The 26,413-nt window shown below is 39.0% G+C and overlaps 1 protein-coding gene across 1 annotated transcript in view; it reads right to left on the bottom strand.

Annotated features, from left to right (window-relative positions):
• LOC115512768 (cytosolic beta-glucosidase) overlaps positions 1-26,413 on the bottom strand; it is a 107,048-nt gene that overhangs the window by 67,146 nt on the left and 13,489 nt on the right. The window contains exon 2 of the mRNA XM_030314111.1: positions 9,868-10,095. Within this exon, the coding sequence (XP_030169971.1) occupies positions 9,868-10,095 (228 nt within the window). The remainder of the gene's footprint in view (positions 1-9,867; positions 10,096-26,413) is intronic.

Here is a 26,413-nt window from a genome sequence, read left to right on the forward strand (position 1 = left end):
AACTGAAACAAGCCAAGAAACAGACTTTGGAAAGAAATGCAACCCTGTAGGCACCTTGGTTTTAGCCTACAGAGACCCATGTCAGACTTCTGACCTCCATAACTCTAAAGTAATAAATTTGTGCTTTTTAATTGAAATATACTTAATATACAATTTTACATTGTTTTCAAGTGTAAAACTTATGCTATTTTTAAGCAGCTAAGCTTGTGATAATTTGTTGCAGCAGCAATAGAAAACTAATACATTCACCAAACGTTATAAAGTTTTTCTTCTCTCTCACAATGAAAGATCATTCCGCCGTCCCATCTCAGGGCCTCTGCAAGCCCACATGTCCTCATTTGTAAAACGCAATATCCAACGATGGTATAATGGAATCAGTTTGGAATTGATATGTGTGAAGGTTTTCATAGACAATTCCTTCCATTGGCTCTGAATATAAAAATAACATCAGTTTTCATTTATTGCATTCATACTATATGTGCCATTTCATTTAATCCTAGCCCTAAGCCCAAGAGGTGGGCTTTTTTTTTTTAAGTTTATTTATTTATTCTGAGAGAGAAAGAAAGCATGAGCACGGAAGGGGCAGAAGAAGGGGTGGGTAGAGGAGGAGGGGGAGGAGGAGAGACAGAGAATCCCAAGCAGGCTCCACACTATCAGTGTGGATCCCGATGTGGGGCTCGAACCCATAAACCATGAGATCATGACCTGAGCCAAAGTCAGACGTTTAATCAACTGAGCCACCCAGGTGCACCAAGAGGTAGATATTTTGTATCCTCATTAAGCATCTAAGGAAACCTCTTCTCTTCAGAGACAGCAAGTCCCAGACTTAAGTAATAATGTCATATGGCACAGCCGACATTTAAACCCAGTCTGCCTCACTACAAAGACTGAACCAGTTCTACCATGACATTCCGTTTCTCACGTTTACTGTTTCAGAACCAGAAACATGGTGACAATGTTTTACTGGTCTTCACAATCACCTATTTTGGAGCTGATTCATAATATTAGATCCTTTTTTTTCATTTTTGGAGGAATCAATGATTTACCCCTGTAAGCATCATTAGATGTGGTACAATCATTAATGACGGCAATCAACGTAGTTCAAACAACATGATAATCTTTGGTTTAATTGAAGATTTAAAAAAATTTTAAATAAGATTTTTTTTCTCACTCATCAGCCTGACAGAGCAACAAAGCATTTCATAATTAATGTTTATCCCAGAATTGAGTACTCTTGGTTTATACAGAGCACTTTTGGTTTGGTGCTGTAATGCAATTTTCCCATGGGGCAGTGAAGTGACGTTTGTAAGAGCAGAACTCCAGAGTCAAACAGTTGAGCTGAAGAATCATGGACAAATCACTTGGCCTATGTACATCCAAGTTTCCTCATCTGTAAAAATATTACGGTATATTATAAGTGCCACCTCATGACTGTTTTGAGTATCAAATGAGACCAAGTCATGAAAGGATTCTTTAGCTTTTATAAGAAATTCAGTCGTTGGACAAATGTGTATTTTTAAATGATCATCTGTTACCAATAAAGGGACCTTGAAACTTTGAGAGGCTATTTGGACTCTATTCTGCTCCTGGATATTTAGGACATAATTTTTTTAAATATATAATTTTTTTCTACTGTTTATTTTTTAGAGAGACAGGGTGCAAGTGAGGGAGGGGCAGAGAGAGAAGGAGAGAATTCAAAGCAAGATCCAGGCGCCGAGCTGTCAGCACAGAGCCCAACGAGGGGCTCGAACCCATGAACCAAACTGTGAAATCATGACCTGAGCCAAAGTCGATCGCTTAACCAACTGAGCCACCCTGGCGCCCCAGGACATAACTGATTATTTTAAGTATTTAAACTTCCATAGCCTTCTTTCATACTTAACTACCATTTTCTCTGATATAATTAAGCCCATTTCTTCTTATTTGATCTTTGGAAATATAAAGCAAATTTGAGTTAAATGTCTTTTGGATATAGGGGAAAGCAACCCACTTCAGATTAACTCAAATATAAAGGTGGCATGAGGGGCAGGTGGCTGTTTGGTGTAGGAAGCCTGGGCATTATTTGATATGATAGAGAGCTATCAGATTCCCAGTCACACAAAATTACAACTGAAACTCAAGGGAATTGAAGCTGGGAGCTGAGAACGTCTTTGCCTCTCAAGAAAGACTGGTCTCACCCATCCAGTTTCACTCAACACATGTTTTCTTTATGCACCAAATTTGCTATGGTCTCAAAATGGCCATCCCATCTGCCAAAGCTATCTTATAGTCCTGGTTCCAGCACCAACCAACTCATATTCTCAACTTCTCAACTCCAAACATCTCTGAGAGGGGAAGACAACTGGGCAAGATTCTCTTTTTCCATGAGGTTATACAATATTATGTCACAGGGGAAAAAGGTCTTTCCCTTGTCCAGTCAGCTATGGCCAGGAGTGGAGCAGGTCTATGTAGAACAAAGAAATGGGGAAATTCTCTCAGAAGAGGATGTGGCTAGGACTTGCAAAGATGATGTGTCAATGCAGAAAATAACTGACCTGGAATCCCCCTAGCCAAACTATAAATATCTTAATGTAGAATTAATTTTGTTCAAGTGCCTAACATGCATCACACATGACAACTAGGTTCATCCCCTTCTAGACTCACACCACCAATTAATTTCTTTGCTTGCCCTATGTTCTCTTATCACAGTGCCTGTATTTGCTTCCTATTGCTGCTATAAAAAAATTACCATAAACTTAGTGGCTTAAACCAACACAAATTTATTATCTTACAGTTCTGGGCATCAGATACTCAAAAAGATTCTCACTGAACTAAAATCAAAATGTCAGCAAGGCTAAGTTCTTTCTGGAGGCTCTCAAGGAGAGCCCATTTCTTTGCCTCTTCTGGCTTCCAGAGGCGGCCTGCATTCCTTGGCTCGTGGCCCCTCTAATATTCTCAAAGCCAACAGTATAACCATCTTCTCTCCTCTCTGACCTCTGTTTCAGTTCCTGTATTTTCTCTCTCTGACTCCGATCCTCTTGTTTCCCTCTTATAAGGGCTCATTGATTACACTGGGACCATCCAGATAATCCAGGATAATCTCCTCATCTCAAAATTTTTAATGTAATGACAACTGTAAAGTCCCTTTAACCATGTAAGATAATATAGTCACAGTTTCTATGAATTAGGATGTGAGCATCTTTGGGGGCCATTATTCAGCCTCACATATTGCCTGATATGGAGTAGCAGATTAATAAATGTTTCTTTAGTTATTTACTTTACCATTCCTGCTAACTGTGCTCATATTTTAAATACTAAAGTGAATAAGGAATTCTGCATAGACATTCCTTTTTTTTATTTCCAATACCTGGGTCCCCTACTAATCATCTGAAACTTACATTTGTGGCAGAAATGAAAATGAACTTGAACAGCTGAGAACTAGAGAAATATGTGATTTCTTTTGCCAGCTCAATCTCTTCTTGTTAAACCTCGAAGACTTGACATTTGAAAGAGAAAGGCTGTGTAACAATTCCACTTTGTAAAATATTCTTACAGTTTGGGAACATAGGTTTTACACGTTTCCAAATGTCCTCTAATCAAGCTTTAAAATAGGAGTTAGAACACAAAAAACGGGGTGCCTTGTAAAGGATAGTGACAAGGGTTTTTCCAATTCTTTACATGCTCTTTGAGAAAATGTTCAAACAGAAAAAAACAAATGATGGCCTTTCTGAGTTAAAACAGTTCCAGTTGCTTCAACAGATCACTGCACAACAGTGAGCAACCGCTTATTGAAATTCTGCCGACTGGAAGCACCTCCTGTGCCCTATTGTTCATGGAAAAGTCTCTAATATTAATCAGCTATGACTTTACAAAAGCTGGGGGCAAACATAAAGAGCTCAGTGCTGGGGCACGTGATCCTCACATGAGATGTGCATGACTTATCTTCCCACATTGTGCAAGTGGCCCCATCACCACCCAGTCTCATCACCACCCCCCTCCAGCTTTTCTGCTGTCCTGTTCCTGGATAGTTGATCTATAGTGTGCTCCATGGACTTCTGTATATATCTCATATTTGTTTTAAATAGCTTGATATGTTGACATAGTGGTACAGTAATCCTCTATCTGAAAATCTTGGAGGGAAATGTGTTCCGAATTTTTGGATTTTTAGAAAGGAAATACAGAACAAATACCATATACTAAGTTAATACCCTCAGTGGGTCTGGATCAGTCTCACTTAATATTTCTGTGTCATAGACTTTAAGTCTAAAGTTCTCTTTTGGCCAGCAAAAGAGCAGACGCAGGATTAGAGCGGGAGATGGCTAATGTCCGGGAAAAGACAAGAGCCCCAAATAAGGGTCTTTGCTGGGTATTTATTAAGATCAGAAGGCTTACAAACGTGATGGGCATGTACAAAGAAACAAAGAAACTGTCAACATTAACTTGGGGATGTGAGGGAAAAGGGGGAATTTGAAAATATACAGTATTTGGGGTTTGGGTCAATATAAAACAAAATCCTGGCGCTGGGTAGATGGGCAGGTGGTTGTTAATGGCAGACAGGAGGTGCCGTGCTTGTTTATCTTAGCTAGCCTAGGGGATGAGACAGATAGGAGAAATAACCTCAGGGTTAATAAGCCACCTTTTCTTTTGTTAACCATCTCTGCTCTGAGCTGCATCGCCTGCAGGGCAGTGGTCCATAGTCCAATTCACCAGTTTACCTAACTGGGCCCTATCCTCCTGTGAAAGCAGCTTTTCTGCTATAGTACTAAATTGGGGGTGCTTCCACCCTGAATATCTAATCTTGTTTATTTCATATACCTATGTATTGGGCACCTTTGCGCCTGTTCCTATTTTGGGCCTTTGCCCCTCCCTCTCTATTCTGGGGGCTCTGCACCTCCTCTCTATTTTGGGGTGCCTGTGCACCTCTCTATTCTTGGCACCTTTGCGCCTCCCTATTCTTGGGTGCCTTTGCACCCCCCTATTTTTGAGATGCCAATCTGGTTTACCCATACTTGAGTATGAGCATTCTATAGCTTTGTATTTCTTTATGCCTTGTTAACCCATTGGTGTAAGCCTGGGGGATTCCTAAGCATATTCCCCACATTTCTGCAATAAACTATATAAATATTCTTACCAAGTGAAATCACCTAATATTGCAAAAAAAATTTCACAAGGGTTGGACGTCCAAAATATATAAGGAACCCGTAAAACTGAGTATCAAAAAACAACCTGATTGGGGTGCCTGGGTGGTTCAGTTGGTTGAGCATCCAACTCTTGATTTCAGCTCAGGTCATGATCTCACGGTTCATGAGTTCAAGCCCCACATCAGGTTCTACACTGACAGCAGGGAACCTGCTTGGGATTCTCTGTCTCCCTCTCCCTCTGCCTCTTCCTCTTTCTCTCAAAAATAAATAAATAAATATTTTAAAAAATAACCTGATTAAAAAATAGGCAGGGAACCTGAATAGATACTTTTCCAAAAAAGCCATACAGATGGCCAAAAGGCACATGAAAATAATGCTCAATGTCACTAACCATCAGGAGATGCAAATCAAAACCAGGATGAGATAACACCTTAAACCTATCAGAATGGCTAGTATCAAGAAGTAGCAAGTGCTAGTGAGGATGTGGAGAAACAGAAACTCTCATGCAGTATTAATAAGAATGTAAATTGGTGTGGCCACTATGGAAAATAGTATGGAGGTTCCTTAAAAAATTAAAAATAGAACTACCACATGATCCAGCAATTCTACTTCTAGATATTTACCTGAAGAAAACAAAAACACTAATTTGAAAAGACATATGACCTGCTGTGTTCATTGCTGCATTACTTACAATAGCCAAGATATAAAAGCAACCTAAATATCCATCGATGGGTGAATGGATAAAGATGTGGTGTCTGTGTATGTGTGTCTGTGTGTCTGTGTGCGTGTGTGTGTGTGTGTGTGTGTGTGTGTCTGTGTGATGGAATATTACTCAACCATAAAAGGGAATGAAATCTTGCCATTTGTAGTGAAATGGATGGATCTAGAGGGTATTATGCCTAGTGAAATTAGTCAAATTCCATATGACTTCACTTATACATGGACTCTAAAAAACAAATGAACAAAGAAAACAAACCAGAATCAAACTCAGATATTGAGAACAAACTGATTGTTGCTACAGGGGAGAGAGGAGGGAGGATGAGCAAAATAGGTGAAGGGGATTAAGAGGCATAATCTTCCAAGTATAAAATAAGTAAGTCATGGAGCCATAGTGTGCAGCATAGGGAATATGGTCAATAATATCATAACAACTTTGTATGATTACACCTGGTAACCAGACTTATTGTGGTGATCATTTAGTAATATATATATATGTTAAATCACCATGTTCTATACCTGAAACTAATGCAATATTGTATATCAATTATTCTTCAATTAAAAAAAAGCATCAATTCAGGTTAGCTTTTGTTGCCAAATTATTTTTAAAATTAAACTTGCTAAAAAGGATTCAGTATTCAGAGCTTTTTGGATTTTAGAATTTCAGATAAGGGGTTATGGATCTGTATTACAAGTTGGCCCCGGGGAGGTGTTGTTTTGGGGTGTGTGTGTGTGTGTGTGTGTGTGTGTGTTTTCAAGTTTTTCCATTGTTTACCATCCAAATGGAAATTCAGTGAAAGCTCCAAACACCCAGAATCATGGACTACAGCAGTGGAAAGAGTTCTGGTGATGTGGTGCCTTTGCTTCATTTCACCAACAGAGAAATTGTAGCACAGGGAGTAGAAATGGTCTACTGAGGCTAAAGAAGGTTCTAGAGTAGATACTACATGTTTGACATTAGGCAGACCTAGGTTGAATTCAGCACTAAATTGCCACCTTGGCAAATTTATACCCAGCCTTCCATCCCAGATCACCATTATTCCCTGTTTAGAGAAGCACCTCACCCATAAGGGTACTAGGAGCATTAAATCAGCAAAAGCAGGGTGCAATGTTCGGCACACTGAGCTATACATACTGTGTGCTCAAGAAAACACAACCATTACTAGCTTTAGGGTTATTTTTATGATTATTATTGACCTAATTCACTTAAACTCAGTAAATGTTTACTGAATTCCTCCTTGTAAGACACCATACTGTTATGCGGGTGAATGAGGCAGAATTATCTGCCCATACACTATAGGCAATTCAATACAAGTACCTAGCACAGTCCCTGACACACAGTAGATACTTAAGACACATTTGTTGAATTGAATTAAACTCAAGGTGCTTATAATCTAACAGGGGATTTAATAATGCTAAGAGTAAAAAATGTGAGAAATACTCAAAGAGGTTTATGACGTGCTATGGGAATAGAAAAACAAAGACGTATTCTGTCTTCGAACAGGGGAGAGTGTAAAGAAGAAGAAACATCCATGCTGGTCTTACCAAGAGGGTTGATATTCAGTGGGTATAGCCATTCCAGGCAGGAGAAAAGAGTGTAAGAAAATTCCTACAGGGGTGGAAAATTGCATAGTACGTTTAATAAGTAGTGGGTTATGTGCTTAGGGAATTACATAGAACAATTGCATGGGTCGTATGCATGAGGGAATTTCAGCCTGCAATGCAACAGAGGTGAGTTAAGACTAAGTCAAATGAAACCTGAAACGGTGTTATGAAGGAGTGTGCACTATACATCGAGGCTTGGGATTTTGTACAAAGAATTAAAGGGCAGAGAAACTGTGAAAGTAGTTAGACCCAGCATGGGTATATCAAAAAGTCCTTGATGGGAATGATAAAGAACTAAACCAGGGCGGAGGCAGAGAAGAGGGCCAGGAGGGAGAAGTTAAAGAGACATAAGTGGAATGGATCATACTTAGCAACCAATTAGATGTAGAAAGAAAAATAAGAGGAGATTCAGAGATTACTCTTAGTTTTTAGACTTTTGAGGGTATAATGGTGCCAGAGAAGAGAGAAGGTTACAGATGATGGATGAGGAAGGCAGAAAATTATTAGTTCACTTTTAAACTGAACAAGTTAATGTGTGTTCAAGGCAGGAAAAAAAAAACTGGTCTGTGATGTCAAGAAACTAGACATTCAACCAACAGGAGTTAGTCAGGGGAGCTAATGTCTTTAGATTGGGCAATGGACTTGCTAATCTTGTGTTGTCCCTTATCTGAAGTTGCAGCTGCATTTCACAACCTACAGATTCCCCCACCTTACATAAAAATCAACATTTGCAAGTACATATGCCCACCTAGCAATTGTTGTCACAGGTGGTTCTTACTATGTGGGAAATCAGATAACTTACCCAAAAAAGAGCCCCTGAGGATCAGTGAAGGCACTGAAGGCTGGAAGCAGGATGAGGCAAGCAGGGCCCTTCATTCGGGTTTCTGCAAGTGCCCACCTTGCACTTGCAAGACCCTGAGAGTCAACGTTTCCTTGGATTTTGCACCTTGGGCACATCACTTGCCTCACCTAGTCCCAACACTAGGAGTAGTGTGAAGTATTTCCCAGGACAAAGTAGCAATAAAGATTCTTTATTAAGAAGACTTTATGTTGTAGTACAGGGGTCACAAAACTTTTCTTGTAAAGTACCAGGTAGTAAATATTTCAGGCTTTGCAGGCCATATGGTCTCTGCACCAACTACTCAATTCTACCAAGGTAATGGGAAAACAACCACAGACTATATGTAACGAATGGGCATGGCTGTGCTGCAATAAAACTTTATTTACAAAAATGGGAGTCAGGCCAAATTTGGCCCTCAGGTTACAGTTTGCCAGCACTGTTGTGTAGAAGGAGCTAGCTAGACCTTAGGTTTAAATTCCAAACCCACCATTTACAAAATATCTGGATTTGGACGTGTACCACTGTAAAAAATGTGATTAATTATACCTTCTCCTCATTGATTGTGGGGATTTGAGAAAATGTATTTAAAATGTCTCATAAATAACAGGCATTCAAATAGGGCAGTAGTCTTTTTTTTGTAAAGTTTTTATTTACTTATTTTGAGAGACAGAGAGAGAGACAGAGAGAGACAGAGAGAGACAGCATGAGTCAGGGAGGGGCAGAGAGAGAGAGAGAGGAAGAGAGAGAATCCCAAGCAGGCTCTGTGCTGTCAGCGCAGAACCCGATGCGGGGCTCGAATTCACAAACAGTGAAATCATGACCCAAGCCAAAATCAAGAGTCAGACACTTAACTGACTAAGCCACCCAAGCACCCCAGGACAGTAGTCTTTTTAATTACAAAGCTCAATAAGAATAATAGCTAACACTATTTGAATGCTTTTATGATAAACAAGCTACTATGTAAATAATGCACTTTACAGAGTTAATTTCACTTAAACTTCCCACAACTCTTGGAAGTAGGAACTATTATAGTATTCCTTTCTACTTGTGGGGAAACTGAGTCATGAAAAAATGCCCAAGAGATGCTTACATAGATAGTAAGTGATATAGCTGGCACTTAATCCCTAATTAAGTGAACTTCACATGCCTTGGTGCTAATCTCTTTGCTAGTTAATTAGCTCCACCAATTCAGCTCCAACTGAAATGCTCCAAATCTCCTCAAGTTCTGCAGGGCTTTTCATAACTCATCACAGCCTAACACAACTGAAAACAGTTTAATACATAACTTTTGGAAAATTCACCTTCAGGTAAACACTCCATATCTTACATCAATGAAATACTTATCCCCACCCCCTGCCTGCCCATCTATTTTGCCCCTCCCAACAAATATCTCCAGTTAAAGGAAAACAGAATATTATTAAGAAAGCTAATGCAAACCTATTTCAAAAAATTTATCCTATAATCACCCTAAAAGCTTGCAATTTCAAAGCTAGGCTGCAGAACAGCACACTGGATTAATTATGCCAGACTGCAGCAATAACCTTGAATTAAAGCTGCAACCTTCTATTTTTAAGAAACACTTGCCTTTCTGGTTGATGAAACCTGTCGTCCCATCAGGTAACAGACGTGACCAGGAAAGAGAGAAGCGGTAATGAGTCAATCCAAGCTGTTTGATACATTTCAAATCTTCCTCCCACAGAGTGTAGCTGCCACAAGCTACATCGCCAGTCTGGTTCTGGAAAACTCTCTCTCCTCCCTGATGGGTGAATGTGTCCCAGACACTAGGGCCTTTTCCATCTGCATCCCAGCCTCCTGAGAAAAAGAAGAAAATGAAACGGTTACACTCTTGACATCAAGAGGCATATGTGGAATGTAAATATTTGTCGCCAAAAGAACATACCTCATTAACTCAATGTACCATATTTATAACTTTAAAATATGCCTTTAAAATAACATGCATGAGCGAGTTATGTGTTTAGCTGTCCTTGATCCCTGAAGCTGACTGGTAGCAAATGAAAAATGATTGCATACTGCTGCTGCATCACAGGCTTTCATGGTTCATTTTCTGAAGATTTCCCAGCTGGTAAACAGAGGCAGGCCCCAGCTTATGAATGTCTGAGTTGAAAATATCTCCTCCTGGCCATGACTGACACGTCTTGTCCTTGCTGTGCCTGATGGAGTCTCAGGACCTTGTCTTTGGCCCTCTACACTTGAACCCTATTTTCTGTTAGTTACCACTGGAGCCTGCAATGGTCCAGTCAATTATTGTGGGGAGGGCACTAGTTTCTGCCGCTGTTGACATGATATTAGTGTCCTACATTCATTCATTCATACCTCCATTAATTCCACAAATGTTATGTGTCAGGCTCTATGCTGAGCGCAGGAGATACCAGGGCGAACTCTGCTGTGCTTCCTGTCCTTGGAGAAGTTAGCTATGGGCAACTGCAAAACAGCTGAGGTAAAAGCCTTGCCAGAAAACCAAGGAGGGGCATTTATCCAGATGTGGACTAGAGTCGGGGGTCTCTTAGAAAAATGACTTTTAGACAGACACCTAAAGGAAAAGTTGGGTCATCTAGATGAATTGCTGGGAAGTGGGGGTGGATACAAAATAGAAAAAAGGGCAGCTAAGATCCAAAACCTCACAAGAAAGAGTGTTGCATATTAGAAGAACAGAAAGTACAAATTGCATTAGATTTGGAATATCTGTACACATAGAAATGTTGTTTAAAATGGAGTTAAAATGCATTCTATGGTATAAAGGAGTAATTTTAAAAATCTCGTGACTCCCTAATTCCACTTCTAGGTACATACCCTGGAGAAATGCTCATGTATTTTCACAAAGAGATTATATGAGATCATTGAGGCAGAGACGTCTGTACTAACAAAATCCTGGAAACAACCTACATTCTACCAACAGTAGAACAGATCATTAATTTGAGGTATAAGCATAAAGAGGAAACACTAATCAGCAGTTAAGGGAAATGAATCAGAGAGTAACCCTGTGCTACACTCTGAATGTTTGTATCCCCCAAAACTTACGTTGAAATCCTAATGGCCAATGTGAAGGTATTAGGAGGTGGGATCTTTGGGAGGTGCTTCAGACATGAGGGAGGAGCCCTCATGAATGAGTTGGTGCCCTTGTAAGAGACCCCAGAGTTCCCTAGTCCTCTGTGCCATGTGAAAACATAGATACCTGTGATGCAGAAGAGGGCCCTTGCCCAGCCACTCTCACCTCAGACTTGCAGCCTCTGGAATTGTGAGAAATAAGCCTTCCAGTTTATGGTGTTTTGTTATTAGACTCCAAATGGACTCAGCCTCAAAACTATGAAGTTATACAAACAAAAAAACTGAGATCCAAAAGAATGTATCCAGGGATAAAGAGATGGAATTCAGAATTTTAGGGCAGTAAGACTATGCGACATGATAATGTAATAGTGGATATATTTATCAAAACCCATAAACTATGAACTTTATTTAATGATACTGCATCGATTTTCACTCATCAGTCGTAATAATTGTTCCACAGTAATGCAAGATGTTACTAGTAAGGCAACTAGGGGAATGGGGTATATGGAAACCCTCAGGATTTTCTGCCCAATTTTCCTGTAAACTTAAAATTATTCTAAAATATGAAGCCTACTGATTTTTTTAAAGAATATATACAATACGAAAAAAAGAACATATACATTTATCATGTTTTGTATATTTTTAAATATGTAAAAACAATCCATGTATTTTCTGAACATATAGATACAAGGTAAACGTATAACATGCCTGGGAATGGTCAATTCAGGCTAGTGGTTACCGTTGGGGAGAAAAAGAGGGTAATGGAACCTGGGAGGAGTGTGACTGCAATTCTTATGTCTCCTTCCTTAAACTGGGTAAGGAGCATACGGGTAGGTATTTATTACATTATTCCCAACCCTTTTAATGTGTCTAAAATATTTCATAATTATTTTATTTTAAAGTGTATTTATTTACTATTTTGCAAGAGAGTGTGTGCATGTGTGTGTGCACGCATGTGTGAGCGGGTAAGGAGCAGGGAGAGAAGGAGAGAGAGAATCTCAACCAGGCTCCACGCTATAAGCACTGAGACTGATGCAGGGCTCGAACTCACGAATTGTGAGATCATGACCTGAGCCAAAATGAAGAGTATGATGCCTTAACAGACTGAGCCACCCAGGTGCCCCTCATAATAATTTTTATCTAAGAAAGGAGGTCACAGATAGAGTAGAGTAGACCAAAGCAATTACAGGAAGGTCTTTCAGGTCTCACTTAGCATCTACTTACTCATATTGTGCATACAATTCAAACAGGATTGGGTATTAGGTTTTGGACCCACACAAGGACAGCATAGGCTGTAAGTTATGGGAGGGGACCACGGGGAGACAGGAGAGGCTAGTAAAAGGAGGAGCTCTGATAAGAGCAAAAATGACAGTTGAAATCAAGTAGGATACTAAGTATCTATACAAAGAAATCGTGAATATTAAAAATTACTATACTCTGGAGTCATAATATAGAGGCAAAAAGCTATATACATTCCAATGGCTCTCAATTTATGTCTATATATGAGGTTTAGAGGGATGGGGGAAAATACTGATATCCAATCTTAGAAGGAAACAGGTATGAATACTAAAATACAATTTAGTCAAGTATGGTGCTCATAGTTTTGGATAAGTGATTTAACAGATGAAGAACTTAATCTCAGAGAGTTTAAGCAATAGCGTTCTAGTAAATATTAACAACTGGCTATACGTTTAAAATTGTGGGGGCACCTGGCTGGCTCAACTGGTAGAGCATGCTACTCTTGATCCTAGGGTTGTGAGTCCAAGCCCCACATTAGGGAGAGAGCTTACTTAAAAAAAATAAATAAAAATAAAGTATGTGTACATACGTTAATTAGAAATTTTATTGACACAAAAGCCATGTAATACACAATTTCCAAATAATATGTAATGCTCTTTCTATAAATTCCATATGGCCAACTGATTCTCATAGAACGCTCACTTAGGTTTTTGCCAAATTTTTATATTGGTAGCCAAGCTATGGCTGCGACCTAACAAATGTGTGTAGTTCTCATGTGAACGTTAACTGATATGTTTGCTTAAATTAACAGGCAAGATAAAAGGAAAACAACAGAATTTCACTTGTTCATCAGTGATATGAGCTACGTCTTCACTGAATTGGATAATGTTTTCAAACACTGGAAGAAAATTTCCTCAAACATCAGTCCTACTTACAATGTAACGCTACAGATGTGACACACTTTTAACTTTACTCTGAATTATTAAGATTGTCTCTATCACTTTCTTAGGTCTTGACAATCAACAAAACGATACGTTAAATACTGACTTGGCAGCACTTGGCCAATTCCTACAGTGTTAATACTTCCACCATGGCCAAGTTCAAGCAACCAAGGGGATAGCACTGAAGGTGGGTGGGGAAGAGATGAATGGTAGCACAGCATTATATAGGATTTCTTCTATACAGATACAAGAATAAGCTAAGTAACCTTGGGTTATTTACAGGGGCATGGGGAATAATAAAATTTAGTAAATTTCTATAATTTAATTTTGAATCATGAATATGTTAAGAATCAGCTCACAAAATTGCTGAAAGCTTAACAGTAGGTACTGGTGAACCAGTACAAGCTGGCTTCCCCAGTCACTGGTAAGTGGCTTGTCTAAGAGCACACTGGTAGTAAGTAGCAAAGCCAAGTTGTATTTCCAGATCTGCCTGATTTTGAAGTCTAAGTCCTTCCAATGAAATATGCTACTTTTAGTAATAATTACTCTGAGTGATTAAGGAAGAGTCAATTGATGCCTGTGCTAGTCAATTTATAGAGCCTAAGAAGTGCATAACATGATTTATTATACTTTTTGGAAAATACTCCATTGAAAGTGCATAAAACAAATTCTGGCAATTTTGAAAGGTAAATGTCAGTTAGTAGGAAAACGTGGAGCAGCTCATCCTACACGTACACTAGTTAGAGCATATCTAGGCAATATTGTTTCCACGAGAAACTAAAATTTGAATTTTAATTAACCATTATAATTGATATTTTGATAAAAAAAATATAGTGGGTGGGACTCATCAGTACATTAATGTAAATTTTGCTGAATTAGTGGTATCAATAACTCACTTGTTCACTACGGATTTTCTCTAGATGCAATTATGTCCATATTCTAAAAGTGTGACTGTCCTTTATAAGGAATGAGACTACCATTTTCAGATGGACTTCAGATGGAGACATCCTTCAGACAACTACAGTTTCTGGATGAAATATAGGAACTACATTTTTAAAAGTGCCATTGATCTGGTGGGATGGTAGGTAACTCAAAAATAAAGTGAGTAAGGCAATTCAGAAGCACAAATGAATAACGAGGCAGGCTTTTGTCCTGAGAGCATCTGCCAATCCCAGATGATGTGAGCTGCCATTTTAATGGCCTTCTGGGACCAGGCAGAAAGGAGCAAAGTCTAAATCTTATCAAAGATGGGAAGCCACATGAAGATGTTTACATAAGGCTGGCAATGGAAGGACCCCACACTCTAAATAAGAAACAAACCCTACCTGAGAAAGAGGCAACAAAGCAACTAGCTTGACACAAAGTTGGGTGGAAGGGGGAAATGACTCCTCAATATCTGCACCAAAAATCCAACCCTCCAACCATTAATCAAGTGTGATAATGAAAAAAGATACTATCAGACATATGAGCTCTCATTGGATATTGAAAAAAAATTTCCTCTCATTGGATATTACAGGAGGATAAATTTCACCATACCAAGAGAGAAAATTCTAGGATCCAGGAAACAAGGAATTCAGCAGAAAAAGATCAAGAAAGGGTATGTCTGGGCTAATGGTAAAAAGAGACCTCCAAGGATACAGCTGTGCAGCAAACCCAGGGACTAACCAGCCCATGTAAGCATGTCATAGGCTATAAGAAAAAGTTCTCCAAGAAAATTAAACTCATAGAATATCTAGTATGATTTTTTCAAGTATAAATTTTTATTATGGAATTGTCAACATGCACAAAAGTAGACAGAATAATACCGCGAAGCCCCATGAACCCGTGGCTCAGCTTTAACATTTTCAACATGGTGCCAATCTTGTTTCATCTGTATCCATTCAAACTCCTCCATTCAATCGGTAAACATTACAGTATATGCTCTGATAAGAATATTTTTTAATTGTGGTAAAATACACATAAAACCACTTACCACCTTAACCATTTTTTAGCGTAAAGTTCTGTTGGATAGTTCTGTGGCATTAAGAACATTCATACCATTGTGGGACCATTACCACATCCATCTCCAGAACTCTTTTCATCTTGTAAAACAGAAACTCTATAACAAGTTAGCAGTAACTCCCCACTTTTTATGCTATTAGAATTGTGCGTAGGGTCAGTGAAAAGTAGGGGGCTAAGGGAGAGAAAGTGGACAAGTGGGTAAATCCTCACCTTTCACATTAAGAAGTCAATAGATTATGCCTACAACAGGACTAAAATCAAGAACTTGTAATATAAGAATGTTTAAAATATAGTGGTCAGGGTGCCTGGGTGGGTCAGTTCATTGAGCATCTAACTTCAGCTCAGGTCATGATCTCATGGTTCGTGAGTTCCAGCCCCACACCCAGCTTGCTGCTGTCAGCACAGAGCCCGCTTTGGATCTTCTGTACCCCCTTCTCTCTAACCCCCTCCCTCTCAACTTGCACTCTCTCTCTCAAAAATAAACATAAATAAATAAATAAATAAATAAATGTCAATACCAAAAGGATTACCTGAAAGAGTTAAAGGGGCTTCCTCTAGAGAGAGGAACATGGAAAGGGACCAGGCATTGATGGTTTCTCAGTCTTATTTTACTCTTTAAATTATTTTATTTAATTTTTTTAATGTTTTTATTTATTTTTGAGACAGAGAGAGACACAGCATGAGCAGGGGAGGGGCAGAGAGAAAGGGAGACACCGAATCTGAAGCAGGCTCCAGGCTCTGAGCTGTCAGCACATAGCCTGACGCGGGCTCGAACTCACAAACCCTCATGACCTGAGCTGAAGTCAGACGCTCAACCGACGGATATAACTGAATTTCACGATATAAAAACTACAGTGGTTGAGATGAAAAATACACCAGATAGGAGTAATAGCAGATAAAACACTGTAGAAGAAAAGATCAGTGTACTTGAAGACATAGCAATGGACACCCTCTAAAATGAAACATGATGGGGAGAAAAAAAGACTCGAATATAAACAAAGGATCACCGACCCCTAGGACAACTTCACTTAGCTTAATATACATGTAATCAGAATCTCCAAAGGAGAAAAAGAGGAAGGGGCAAAAAAATTTTTTTGAAGAAATAATGACTGAATTTTTTTAAAATTTGACAAAAACTATAAACCTACAGATCCCAGATCAGTGAATCCCAAGCACAAGACAAACGAAGAAAGCTATGCCAAAGCATAATCACGTTGCTCAGAACCAGTCTGAAGAGAAAAATCTTAAAAGCTACCAGAGGAAAAGATGTGTAATGTCTAGAGGAACAAATATAAGAATACAGTAGTTTGTTGTCACAAGCCACGCAAGCAAGAAGACAATGGAGTGACATCTTTAAAATAATGAAAGGGGAAAAAAAATTTAACTAGAATTTTATTCCAGTAAAAATATGTTCCAAAAATGAAGGCTAAATACTTTTCCAGACATACAAAAGCTCAAAGGATTCATCACCAGCAAACCCTCAATGCATTAAAGCAAGTCCTTCAGGCAGACGGCAATGGATACCAGATGGAGGTACGGATCTACACGATGGAATGAAGAGCACCAGAAATGGTAATTACACGGGCGAATACATAAGATTCTTCTACTATTCAAGTCTCTTTAATACATAATTTATTGGGTAAAGACAAATAATCACACTGTAATATAGAGTTTATAACATATGTAGGCATAAAACGTATGGCAACAGTACACAAAGGCCAGGGAGGGAAAAATAGAAGGATGTTGTTGTAAAAGTCTTTAGTTATGCATGAAGTGGTATAATACCACTTGAAGGTAGACTGTAGCAAGTTAAAGATGTATACTATAAATCCTACAGGAAACACTAAAATAATAAAACACGGAGTTAGAGCTAGTAAGCCAAGAAATAATATATAATAGAGTCATTAAAAATAAGTTATCTGAGAAAGGCAGGAAAAGAGGGAAATGAGAATAAAAGACAGATGGAAGAAATAGAAAACAAATAGCAAGATGGTAGATTTAAACCCAACCACATCAATAATATCATTAAATGTAAATGAGTCTAAACAATTGAAAGAGATTATCAGATTGGATAAAAATGCCAGACTCAGCTACATACTGCCTACAAGAAACCCACTTTAAATATAAAGACAAAAGAAGGTTAAAAGTGTCAGGGCAAAAAAAGACATACCATGCTAATTCTAACCAAAGAAAACTAGAGTCGTTACAATGATAACAGGGTAGATTTCAGAGCAAGAATATTACTAGGGATAACAGAAGTCATTTCATAAAATTAAAGGGGTCAATTTATCAAGAGGACTTACAATTCTAAATGTTTATGCACCTACTGACAGAGATCCAAAACTCATGAAGCAGAACCTAACAGAACTGCAAATTATAGACAAATCCACAATTGCATTTGGATATTTCAATTAAAAAGACCAACAAGACTATAGAAAAATGGACAAAAGATGTAAACAGTTCCTTCACAGAAGGAGAAACACATGGCTAGTAAACATTTAAAAAAATGTAAGAGATCATTAAAAATCTGGAAAATGCAAATGAAAACCGCAATGAGATACCATTCTACACCCACACAGTTGGCACAAATTTAAAAATTGGGCAATATCCAGCATTAGAGAGGTTGTTGCATGGCAGCAATGTTTATGCACTGCTGGTAAGAGAGCAATACGGAAATATCTAGTAAAGTTGAAGAAGCACATAAACCAAAACCTAATAATTCGCATAGCACCATATATCCTGTTACTACAAATGCAAACCGGGAGACATATATATCCATGACTGCAACAAAACAACAACAAAAACCCACACTGGATACAGCTGAAATTTCCTTTTCAGGACAATTAATCAATAAATGAATAAATAAACTATAGAAGAGTCATACGATGAAGATTATACCGGAGTAAGGAGTGAATGAACTACATGTACACAGATCAGCATGCATAAATCTCCCAGATATGATATTGAGAGGGAAAAAGCAAATTACAAAAAACATACAATGATACATTTCCACTTGTATGATATCCAAAACATCTCAAACTCACAATCTAGCTGATATCAGACAACTAAATTCTTAGACTACATCAAGATAAAAGTTGTATTAAGATATTGTAAAAACACTATGAGAGAATCAAGAAGAAAGCACTGAAGAGTTACTTTTGTCATTGGGAGTCAGATAGACTTGCCCAGGAGAAATACTTAAGGCAAGTGTTGAAAAATGAGTTAAGAGTTCTCACAGTGGACCTGATAAGGGAAAAAGCAAATGCATAATTCAGTGGCAATGCTGAGGGTGAACTGCAGAAAGAACGCAGTAGAGACACAAAGACCCCCCAGTTAGCAGGTCATTGCAATATTTTTTGGTAAGAAATTATAAGCTTCTTTTATTTATTTTTCTTTTAAACTTTTTAAACAGTTTTATTTATTTTTGAGAGACAGAGAGAGACAGAGCACAAGCAGGCAAGAGGCAGAGAGCAAGAGGGAGACACAGAATCCAAAGCAGGGTTCAGACTCTTATCTGAACAGCACAGAGCTGACACAGGTCTCGAACCCACGACTGTGAGATCATGACCTGAGCCGAAGTCAGATGCTTAACCAACTGAGCCACCCAGGCGCCCCTATTTTTTTTTAATTACTTGGAAGAAAATAAAGTGTCTCTAAAGTCCTCACCATGTTAGGACATAGAAGGGATTCCCACAAAAATGTAAAATATTGATATCACCCACAAACCTAAAATCAAAGATTTCCAAGGCTTCCAAGTATTATGAAAACAGCATTCTAGAGTCAGGCATAGGTGAGTTTAAATCCTGTCTCTACCCTTTACTTCACTGCTCTGTACATACAAAGTGGGAAGATAGTATCTACTTCATGGGGTTCTAGTAAGATCAACTCAGCGAAAGCAAAAGCACTACTAGCAAGGTACGTGGCAGAAGGTACGGGCTCAACAGATATTCTTTTTCTTCTCTTCTAGATGCAACGCAACGAACACTAACTACACTTACACAAAAAGTGACCAGTTGCTCTTTTTTTCTTCTCTCCGTGGCCTACTCTTGATACCAGAGGACATACAAAGGAATTACTCTAACTAAAAATATTTGCAAACTTGCCTGCAATTAAGATTGGTGTCCATACTTGCATGACTAGGTCTACGGGACCCTTGGCTTCCTGATTTGGAAGACATCATTACAAGTGGGGCCGTGTCACTTTCACTTTTGCCATGACAATACCCTCTGAGAGGACATAGATCTATTTGGACTTCAGTCCTCTGCATAAAAAGAAACCATGTCAGATAAAAATAAGTAAGTGTATGAGTGTGTGTGTGTGTGTGTGTGTGTGTGTGTGTGTGTACTCTTGCTTCAACACCCAAAACTGACATTGCCACATCACCTCTTTTTAGAAGTATTCTCTGACTCCACATTAGACCAACGCCCTCCTCAGTGCACACTCTGTACAATTAACACATTATGTTGAGTCATCTTTAAAAATACCTTTGTCTCCTTTCCACTCTGAGCTCTGTCAAGGCAGGGCCCAGGTTTCACTCATTTATCTATGTCTCTCGTGTGCCACAAATGACATATGGAAATACAGGTTCCCGGCTATCTGAACGTAGAGCATTCCTAGGAAACCTTTCGTAACCTGAAATGGCTATCCCCTGTTGGCATATACCACGTTCCACTTTTACGAAAAAAACCATGACACCATTACCATACTAATGCAGAGCAGTGGCATAACATAAACTTTCAGAAAGCAGGGGCTACCTGTAGTATGTGCTAAGTAAAATGGCTTCTGTGAGGTGTGTTTAGCATTAAAAATAAATATTGATATTTGCTATCTCATCACTTCACAGAAATATGCAGAAGTTATTTTAATGCTCATAAGTTATTGCAAATTATTTGAGAAATGAAATGTGATTAAAAATTCAAGTAATTGCCATTTATAAGTTAGGACCTGGTGTACTTTCAGACAAAAATATGTTTATTTTGGCAATTAACATTCAGATGTATTAAACATAACTATTCTATGTGGAACTTTGAAGCTGTGGTGAGCAAAGGTTCCCTGACCTACTCGCAGCATTCGGTGTCCAAAGCTATTTCAGAAGGGACAGGGCTCCCAAAGTGACAAGAAAAAACATTATACTCTATGGAAATACATTTCAATATCATGTCACAGGAGGGTGGAGGGTTCCAGAAAAGTTGTCTCCAAGAAAAAAAAAAGGAAAAAAAAAAGAGAGAAATGAGAAACTGATAAAGCATCCGATGTGTTTGGCCAACAGTGTGGGGATGAATTAGTGGAAGAACCCCAGAACAGGAAGCCATCAACAACAGCCAATCATTAACTCTCAGGCAAAACAAAACCATACACGAAAAGAAACTCAACCAGAGGACGTTAAGTGGCTCACTTGTGCACAATTTTTATATAAAACAGTAATGTAAAAACTGAATGAAGATTTAAACAAAATGTGTTATATAACAAAATGGGAAAAAATGGAGATGAAAAAGTTTGCTTTGTGAGTATGGTGCTACAGCAAGCTTAAAAGAAAAAATAACTCATCTTACAAAATGGGAAGTCACAGGGCACCTGGGTGGCTCAGTCGGTTAAGCATCGACTTCATCTCAGGTGATGATCTCAGAGTTCGTGGATTCGAGCCCTGTGTCAGGCTCTGTGCTGACAGCTCAGAATCTGGAGCCTGTTTCGGATTCTGTGTCTCCTCTCTGCCCCTCCCCTACTTATGTTCTGTCTCTCTTTGTTTCTCAAAAATAAATATTAAAAAGAAATTTTTTAAATAGGAAGTCACTGTTATACTTTCAACTACAATATCAAATAATGACTCTCTATGTATGCTATTTAGAAACACAAAAGTAAAGGGGCGCCTGGGTGGCTCAGTCAGTTGGGCGTCTGACTTCGGCTCAGGTCATGATCTTGCAGTGCGTGAGGTCGAGCCCCACGTCGGGCTCCATGCTGACAGCTCGGAGCCTGGAGCATGCTTCGGATTCTGTGTCTCCCTCTCTCTCTGTTCCTCCCCTGCTTGCACTCTGTCTCTCTCACTTTCAAAAATAAATAAACATTAAAAAAAAAAAAGAAAGAAACACAAAAGTAAATACTAGAACAAGATGATAGGACTCTCGGCTTTAGGGAAACTAAGTAAGAAGTTGAGAGTAGTGACATAAAAGATCTTTCTTGGTTGTTGGGTGTTATAATTCTCACAGCACTATCTGAGTTTTTAATCTAAGTACATGTTATGAAGACAAAATTAAACATTAAATTTGGAATTACAAGAGAAGAGAGATTGGAGGCCTATGTCTACACTTTTTCCAGGTTAGGAGTGGTAGAACACCCAGAGGCATGTGATAATGTCCAAGTGTGCTGTCCATCGTCCCAGGGACTTGGCTGCTACTGATACTTAGTGGCAGGACCAATAATGAAGGCCTGCCCAGTGCAGAGAAGCCACACACAAAACCAAGAAATGCCAACAGCACCTCCACTGGGATACACCGCACTCAACGGGAAAAAGTAAAGAAAAAATAAATGCGTGGGGGTAGAAGGAGGAGGGGGAAAGCAAATGGAAACCATTACAGAGAAAATATAAAATAATAATATGGCAGAAAACAGTTGAAACCATGGTAACCATAAACCCATTAAATAGTCCTATTTGAACAAAATAAAGGTGAAGAGGAAAAATATTTACCATGTAAATATTGATAAAAATAAAGTGGATTTTGCAATATTAATATTATATTAATTATATTTATTGATTTTATAATTATTAATGTTATTATGTAATTAATAATACATTAATTCTGACTGGCTCATCAGAAAATCATACAGCTCTTAGTCCCAGAGTCATGGGTTCAAGCTTCAAGTGAGACGAAGAGATTACTTAAATAAATAAAACTTAGAACAATGTAAAAAAATGAATATAAAGAAAAAATCATATGGGGCAAAGAGTAATATTCTCATATTAATAAAAGTTATAGCCCACCAAAATTATATAGTAATCACGAACTTTTGTGCATCTATCAATACAGTTTTGAAGTATACAAGAAAAAACCTGTGATAAAAACAGGGATATACTGAAAACTCCACTAACAGGAGAAATGCTCTCAGAAAATGACAGAGAAAGAGAGAATTTGATTAACATAGTATATAAGCTTATTCTCTTACGGACAGATGTCTCTATGACTTTATATACATAGGTGTATACATATGCATGTGTATATAACATAAGATACAGACAGACATATGGGAGAAAATATTGTTACTCAACAAACAGAAAATTATTTTTCAAATACCTTGAAGTATTAACAAATATTAGAATTCATGCAGGCTACATTCTCTGACAATTAAACATAAAAGGAAGAAAGGAAAAAATGAAGAGAAAAGGAAGGGAGGGAGGGAGAGGAAGATTAACAAGAAAAAAATAAGTCAATGTATTTTTTTTTAATTCTAACTAAATCTTGCAATAAACAGAAAACAAAGGCAGAATGATCGTTAAGGGGAAAAAATGTGTTATTAACATTATCTTAAGAAAAGGCAGAAACCTGAAAACAAACATCTTTAATGCAGCTAAATGCTTCAGAACAGACTTTCCCTCAACAGATGGAAGCTAAGGCAAATGGCTGGAGAGCAAGTGATGAACCAGAGCAGATAGCTTCACCTGTACCCACGACACCAGGCACTCCACAGCAATGGGCAGGACCCTGAGGAAGCCACAGGCATGTCTAGGAGAAAAAGACTTCGGTCTAAATATCTGCCATAATCAGATGTCATGAAACTGCCTTAAGCATTTTCCTTTTTAGGGGTGCCTGGCTGGCTCAGTCAGTTGAGCTTGCGACTCTTGATTTCGGCTCAGGTCATGATCCCAGGGTTGTGGGATCGAGCCCTGCATCCAGCTCCATGCTGAGCGTGGAGCCTACTTAAGACTCTCTCTCTCTCTCTCTCTCTCTCTCTCTCTCTCTCTCTCTTTCTCTGCCCCTCCCCTGCTTGTGCTCTCTCAAAAATAAATAGATGTTAAAAACAAATTTTTTTAAGTAAAGACAGAAAATATCCAGCATACAATAAGCCTTAATATTACTAAGCCCACCTGTGTTTATTTCTAAAGAGAAGACAAGAGCTACCCCCACCAAGTGTGAAGAGACAGTGGGCAAAAAAAAAAAAAAAAATATATATATATATATATATATATATATATATATTATTTTCAATATTTTTTAATTTTATTTTTGAGAGAGAGGGAGAGAGACAGAGTGCAAGGAAGGTAAGGGCAGAGAGAGAGGGAGACACAGAATCTGAAGCAGGCTCCAGGCTCTGAGCTGTCAGCACAGAGCCCGATGAGGGGCTCAAACCCATGAACCAAACCGTGAGATCATGACCTGAGATGCAGTTGGATGCTTAACCGACTAAGCCACTCAGGAGCCCAAAAAAACAAAATTATTTTTAAGAGTGCGCCCTGAGGGGTGCCTGGCTGACTCAGTCAGTAGAGCATGTGACTCTTGACCTCAGTCAGAGTCATGAGTTCAAGCCCCACGTTGGGCATGGAGCCTACTTGAAAAAGAAAAGAAAAAAAGAAGAAGAAGAATGTGCCCTGAGTGTGCTACATGTGGACTGCACTGTGTAATGTATAATAGAACGTGGATATAACTTAAGTACTGATTTAGTAATTCGGGGAAGTGATAAATTCTTCTAGAAATAAATGGTGAGAGGAAATATTTCAGTCCTCCTTGTGGGACTTGACCCTTGAACTCCAACTCTGCACTTGTCGTGTTGTTGTTTTCTGATGATCCTAATGTCTTTAGCTACAAAGGCTTCTCACACTCCCCTTTCATTTACTTTAGTCCTGTTTAACATATGCAGCTTTTTGTCTTAACTGCTTTTGCCTCTGCTATTCTGCTATAATTATTCTTATCTTTCAATTAAGTCTCTTTGCATTCAGCCATTGATGCATCGAAACATGCTATCTAGTGAAAGACACTTTTCCCTGTCTTTGAAGCAAAACCCCCACGCTTCTCTTCATCCATCAAAGCACTGCGGTAATCTGAACCGGCTTCAGCTTCTGATTGCCGCTATGCTAATCTGAGCCCCACTTGGAAGGATGGAACAGTATACTGGAAAAAGCATCATGATAATAATAATAGCTATCATTCATTAAGCCTTACAATGGCACAGGCACTTTGGCAAGCACTCTACGTCTGTAGAGAAGGAAAAAAAGTTTTCCTCGACCCTCTTAGGGTCCCTGGCTGGGTCTGAAAATTAAACTGACAAAGACAGAGGGGCACCTGGGTGGCTCAGTCGGTTAAGTGTCCAACTTTGACTCAGGTCATGATCTCACAGTTCATGGGTTTGAGCCTTGTGTGCAGCTCAGTGCTGACAGCTCGGAGCCTGGAGCCTGCTTCGGATTCTCTCTCTCTCTCTCTCTCTCTCTCTCTCTCTCTCTCTCTCTCTCCCCCCTCCACCACTTATGCTCTGTCTCTCTCAAAAATGAACATTTAATTTTTTTTTTTTTTAAAATAAACTGACAAAGACAGATTAAGAGGCAAAAAGCATGTATTTAAGTTTTACATGCCCTGGGAGCCTTCGGAGGAAATGAAGACCTGAAGAAATGGTTAAACCTGAGTATTTTTATGCTAGGTTTGATGAAGAGTGGACAGTTGTGGAGGAATATGATAGGTCACGGAGCATGAGGTAAGGGGAGGAAATTGGGGGAAAGTCGGCAAGGTCTATTTATTCTGATTCTTCTCAGTGTCCCTCTGTCTTCAAAGATAAGGATGCTCCTTTCCTGCAGGTATAGGGAAGGCGCCTCTCACATGAGCGTTTTATGACGTTTATGAGAAGTGGCGGGAGGCCACAGCGACCTTCCCACTTCTGCTGTTTTGGTGCCGTAGCATGTCCTGAACTCCATCCCACAACTTTCTACCACTGGTATCAACCCCCACTTAAACTGGTGGAATCTGAGTTTTCCTTAATTTTAAGGATTTAGAGGAAAGCTTAGGTAACTGACGAAAGTGAAATCGTAAGCCAGGTGTCACTGAACGGAGACTGTGTTCTTATTCACATTTTCTATAAGCATACGAAATTTATCTCTATGCCTTACGATCTCTGTGACCTCAAGCAATTCACCCCACCTTTCTGTGCCTCTGTTTCCTTATCTTCAAAATGAGAGTGATAATAACACCTAGGTCATCCTACTTCATAGCATTGCTGAGAAAATTTATCGGATGTATTGTTGGAGTTGATGCATTTAGAACTGGCTCCCTGGGAGGTAGCGTATAATTGTTGGTAATAAACGGTTTTCGTACCCACTACTCTAGCCTATACTGTCTCTCCTAAGAGGAGATCTCAAAGTAGCTAGTCTTTTTAGGAGCCCACCTTGTCTTGCTGGCCTCCTCAAGGTTCTCTTATCAGGACTAGAGGACTGTGTTGCTGCCCTGGCTCTTCGGGCTAGGGACCACCAAGCCTGTTGGGCGTGCAGTGTATCCTGTCTCCACAGTGTTGCAATTCCTCTGTTTCCTGCACTCAGTTGTCATTCTGGATTCTCAGCACCCTAAGAAGGGCATTCGTCCTGTTCTAGAACTTTGGGGGCAGGAGGAGATGACTCCTGGACAGCATGCACTGTAAAAGCTATCCCCCAGGGGCAAGTATTTGTCTCAGTAGCCTTTTTTTCTGTTTCCCTTTAAAAATAATAATAAAGTTCTTTTATTACATAACTGTGGGACAAGGGATCAACCGTAAGTGCTTAAAATGCAAAAGGTGCCCTACATTTAAACCTCTCCTGCTCAGAAGAAATACCCCTTGCAACATTTAAATCCTTTAACTTTTTCCTCCCTCTTCCACATGAAAATTATAAACAGCACCATGCTGTTAATCTGTAACTTCCTAGTGGCATCATGGTA

This window comes from Lynx canadensis, chromosome B1, assembly GCF_007474595.2.
Source record: "Lynx canadensis isolate LIC74 chromosome B1, mLynCan4.pri.v2, whole genome shotgun sequence".
In the NCBI taxonomy this organism is placed as follows: Eukaryota; Metazoa; Chordata; class Mammalia; order Carnivora; family Felidae; genus Lynx; species Lynx canadensis.